Source organism: Lipotes vexillifer, unplaced genomic scaffold (assembly GCF_000442215.2).
Source record: "Lipotes vexillifer unplaced genomic scaffold, Lipotes_vexillifer_v1.1 scaffold1235, whole genome shotgun sequence".
Classification (NCBI taxonomy): Eukaryota; Metazoa; Chordata; class Mammalia; order Artiodactyla; family Lipotidae; genus Lipotes; species Lipotes vexillifer.
Window position 1 is genome coordinate 626,932 of NW_006775530.1, and position 4,871 is coordinate 631,802.

The 4,871-nt window shown below is 43.5% G+C and overlaps 1 protein-coding gene across 1 annotated transcript in view; it reads left to right on the forward strand.

The window, feature by feature from the left end:
- Nucleotides 1–4,154, forward strand: part of NQO1 (NAD(P)H quinone dehydrogenase 1) — a 13,048-nt gene extending 8,894 nt beyond the window's left edge. The window contains 3 exon segments of the mRNA XM_007449949.1: nt 703–867; nt 978–1,108; nt 3,849–4,154. Coding sequence (XP_007450011.1) covers nt 703–867; nt 978–1,108; nt 3,849–4,154 — 602 coding nt within the window.
- Nucleotides 4,155–4,871: the final 717 nt, after the last annotated feature.

Here is a 4,871-nt window from a genome sequence, read left to right on the forward strand (position 1 = left end):
TCTCAACCACTGCGCCACCAGGGAAGCCCCTATTTTTAGTTTTTTAAGGAACCTCCATACTGTTCTCCATAGTGGCTGTATCAATTTACATTCCCACCAACAGTGCAAGAGGGTTCCCTATCCCATACTATTCTAATAGTTTCATTTTTTAAAATATAGATCTTTAATCTGCCAGGAAATTGTTGCTGTATGTGGTGTGTTAGTGGGATAGTTAAAACCCAAAACTTTAATACAATAGACACACTGAAAAGCACACAAGTTCTAAGTGAATTTTCACAAACTGAACACACACTTGTGTAATCTGCACCCAGATCGAGAAATAGAATACGGCCAGCACCCCAAAAGCCCATTTGTCCCCTTCTAGTCACTATCCCCTGATGGAGGGTAACTGCTATACCGACTTCTAACACCTTACATTAGTTTTCTAAGGGGATAATTTTATTTTCATGCAGATGGCTGCTTAAGTATGCCAACACCATTTATTAAATTAGCCACTGTTTTCCCAGTGAGTTAAAATGCCTCCTTTGATTGTTGGTACTTGTAAGGTGAAAATATATTTTTTGATGCAGTGGATGGATTGCATAACCCAATGTCTAACAAAGTCACGTCTTCCATTATGGATCCCAGCTGGGCTCACCTGTAGCTGGAGCTTTGCTGGTTGGTGACTGATTTTCTCCATGTTCCTTGTGTGTGTCTAAATAGTTAGAAAAGCACTGATCCTACTGGCCCACTCAGAGAGGACATCCCTCAACTATGCCATGAAGGAGGCCGCCGTAGAGGCTTTGAAGAGGAAAGCATGGGAGGTCACTGTGTCGGACCTGTATGCCATGAACTTCAATCCCGTCATCTCCAGAAACAACATCACAGGTGGGAGCAGCTCTCCCCTTTAATTAGGTCTTTGTGGAACTTCTCACCTGTGGGTTCTCTGGCCCCACCTTGGCCCCTCTGGCGTCAGCCTCTCTTTTTCCTCTCTGCAGGTAAACTGGAGGACCCCGGGAACTCTCAGTATCCTGCCGAGTCTGTTCTAGCTTATAAAGAAGGCTGTCTGAGCCCAGATATTGTGGCCGAACAAAAGAAGCTGCAAGCCACAGATCTTGTGATTTTTCAGGTGTGGTTAAGACATCAAAAGGGGTGTTGGGACACTTGCGTTCTTTTTGTCCTAGACCTGGCACCTAATTAGCTATGTAATCTTAGGAAAGTAATAGCCACTTGACTGCATTCTCTGTAGAGAAGGGTGATTACTTCAAAGGCGCAGTATTACACAGATTTACAGATGTCGTGAATCTGGCTGTATTACTCTTTGAAAATATGACTGGGATGGCAGAGATGACATTTGAGCCTTGAGCTTTTTTTCCCCAGTATGTTTAATCTTTTTCTTCAGTTATTTTTTTCTTGTGGAATCACTCAAGTTTGCAATTCTCCCCCGCCCCCATCTCCATAAGCATCCTGAAAATAGTTTGTGGAGCTGCTATCTGGAGGATTTGGACTCCATAGAAAGTTCATTAATCCCCCTGAAGGGTCACTGAAAACGAGATACCTGAATTGGGCAGAGAATGATATTCATGTCCCCGTGGATACCCTGCAGAGAGTACATGGAGCCACTGCCACCAGTGGAGATGGAAAGCACTGCCTTCTCATTCTGTAAAAGAAAAGTCATTACCTTCCACATCTCCTTGGTGACAGGAAGTTAATGAAACAGACCCAGGGGAAAGAACGCAAAGGTCCCCCCTCCCATCTGCTGTTTATGTTACTTCATACATTGGCACCTCTGAGCCTCACAGTATGACTCTGCAGAAGTACCAGCCTGGAAGATGGTACACAGAGGGGCAGGCCCAGGATTCCATACTCCTGGATGTGGCAAATCAGGTGAAGGTTGTCATGGTAACACAAAATCAGTGCTGACTGCTGGTGCCTAGGTGGAGTTATTTGTTGTTTTTTATCTATCTCCGCACACTGCTAGGCATGTATCTAGGCTTGTAATCCAGGAGCTCTAAAAATGTTTCTTGTATAGTTTTGGGTGTCTGAAAAATGAAGACAGACTGACTTTTTTTATTATGGACAATTTCAAACATACATAAAGAAGAGAAAACAGTATAATGATGCATCCACCACCCAGCTTTAACTCTCAGTATCCCCTCACCCCCGTTTTCTCCTGGAGTATTTTAAAGAAAATCCTGAACATCATGTCAAAATATCTATGAAAATATCTTTAAAAATTTTGGGAGAGACATGCATCTCTCCCAAAGGGACCTGGAGCCTGATTTTGGTATCTAATTGTGCTCAGAACTCTGCCTCAGGAGAGAATCTACTTAGAATCCAGGTGTTAGAAAAAACAGAACCATCAACCTACCCGGAAAGGTCCCTTGTCATACACTGCAGCATATGAGTAAGCAAACTCCCCTATGAGCACTCACTCAAACCAGGCTTTCAGGATGCAGGGACTCCAAACCACTGCAGGGGGAACTGTGGGGCAGAGGACAAAGAGGTCAGATGGGGAACACCCCCAAAATAGAAGACTTAGGGTGCTTAGCTGCTGCCCATGATGTCACCGAGGGGTGAACTTTCTTCAGGACCTGTCATCCCTTCTGGAGGAGTTAGCACATTCGAGAAAAGAAAATTTTAAAGAAAAGAAAATTATTGTCCTTGGTCAGTCAACTTGACACTCCTGTTTCTGCCTAAAAATACAAATATTGGGTGGGTGTGAAGAAACACATGCAATAAGATTTGCTTCTATGAAATCACGTTTGGCAGCCAAGTCTGAACAGCAAGGATTGCAGGCAAAGTTGGCTTCAGTGTGTGTTGCCTAAATCAATATTTTCCCAAGAGCTTGCTTTTGTGGGTGTGGTTTCAAAAATATGAAACCTGTACCTTATGCACACGGATTTACAATCCTATCATTTAGAATAAACAGAACCACTCACATATGCAAACAAATGATCAGTGTGACTTAAGTCCATCAGGGAATTGCCATGAGAAAGACCTATTGGGCCTCTTGTCCTGGTAAAAGCTAAGCAAGGACATACCAGTATTTCTTCTTCTCCTTGACTCACTTAAAGGCAATAACAACAGGAACATGCCCAGAGGTTAAAAAACAAAACTAGCACAGAGAAAGAATTTTTAAGACTTGATAGGTCTCTCTTTGAAGGGTGGTTGACCTACAGGAAAGGGGATAAGGAAGTAGAGTTTTAGGACACGACTGAGAATGAGACCTGTATTCTCACCCTGAATCTGCCAGTAATTTGCCTCATCAGTAAAAAGAGGGACTTGAGGTATCTCTAGTAGCTTCTCACATTCTCACATTTATGATGCTCCAATTGTGAGGGGCCAGATCTGCAGCTTTTAGGATAAATGTGCAGGTTGTTTAGGCAAGTAGATTTGGTCCCTTGTGAATGTTCTACAGTCAGGGCTGAAAAAGAATTGGTTGGTTTGCCAGGTATTAAAAGTTTACTCTCTGGTAAGAATAATTTATTAAGACTTGTCTAGTAATGTGGGGAGGCAGAGAAATGCACATGTGCATGCCTTGGCAAGGGTCAGCTGCCAAGAAGCTGAAACTCACCCTTAGGTAATAGAACTTCGGGCACTTTTGGCAGAGAATGCCAGGCTGGCACAGTTTCAAGGTTTTCTTCATTCAAAGAAGAGCACAGCTGAATAGGCTAAAATAGGTAACAACTAGGTACAGAAAGCACAAGGTGAGAGGGTGGAGCTATGAACTAATTTTCCAGGGTGCCTCAGGCCTCCACATCAGGGTGTCCTGTTGGGAAACCCAGATTAACTTTTGTTGTTTGTATATGGTACAAGGTCTGTGGGGTTTGATCTGTGACTCACCTCTGTGCTTTGTGTATCCCCAGAGTGGCACTCTGCATTTCTGTGGCTTCCAAGTCTTGGAACCTCAACTGACCTATAGTATTGGGCACACTCCCGAGGATGTCCGAATTCAGATCCTGGAAGGATGGAAGAAACGCCTGGAGAATATTTGGGATGAGATGCCACTGTATTTTGCTCCAAGTAGCCTCTTTGACCTAAACTTCTAGGCAGGATTCTTAATGAACAAGGAGGTACAGGATGAACAGAAAAATAAGAAATTTGGCCTTTCAGTGGGCCATCACTTGGGCAAGTACATCCCAACGGACAACCAGATCAAAGCCAGAAAATAAGATTCACAAGACTTGATTTCCTTCTAAAATATAGCCAAATCTAGACTTCTTTCTTGGGGTTCCTTGACTTGTTTTAGTTTTTAAGATTTGTGTTTTTCTTTTTCCACAAGGAATGGATAGAACAGACTATATTCATACATTTTTGTATAGTTTTGTTGAACATAACCGATTCTGTTTTTTTAAAAATTATTAATTTATTTATTTATGGCTGCGGTGGGTCTTCATTGCTGCATGTGGGCTTTCTCTAGTTGCAGCGAGTGGGGACTATGCGTTGTGGTGCACAGGCTTCTCATTGTAGTGGCTTCTCTTGTGCAGCACGGGCCCTAGGCGCATGGGCTTCAGTAGTTGTGGCACGTGGGCTCAGTACTTGTGGCACATGGGCTCTAGAGCGCAGGCTTAGTAGTGGCACACGGGCTTAGTTGCTCTGCAGCACGTGGGATCTTCCCGGACCAAGGCTCAAACCCGCGTCCCCTGCATTGGCAGGCAGATTCTTAACCACTACGCCACCAGGGAAGTCCCAAATGTAACCAACTGCTATCATGGCAAAATCTGATTAGGCTCAAAAGGCCTCTCAGCCTTAGGATGTAAAGCTGGAGAGAAGGGTGTAGAAAGATCCCAGACAGTATTCTTTAAGGTCCTCTACACAATTTAATTCCTCTCTTTAGAGATACATTTTTAGGAATAAATCTGGCTAGAGAGCATCCAACTCCTCAATGA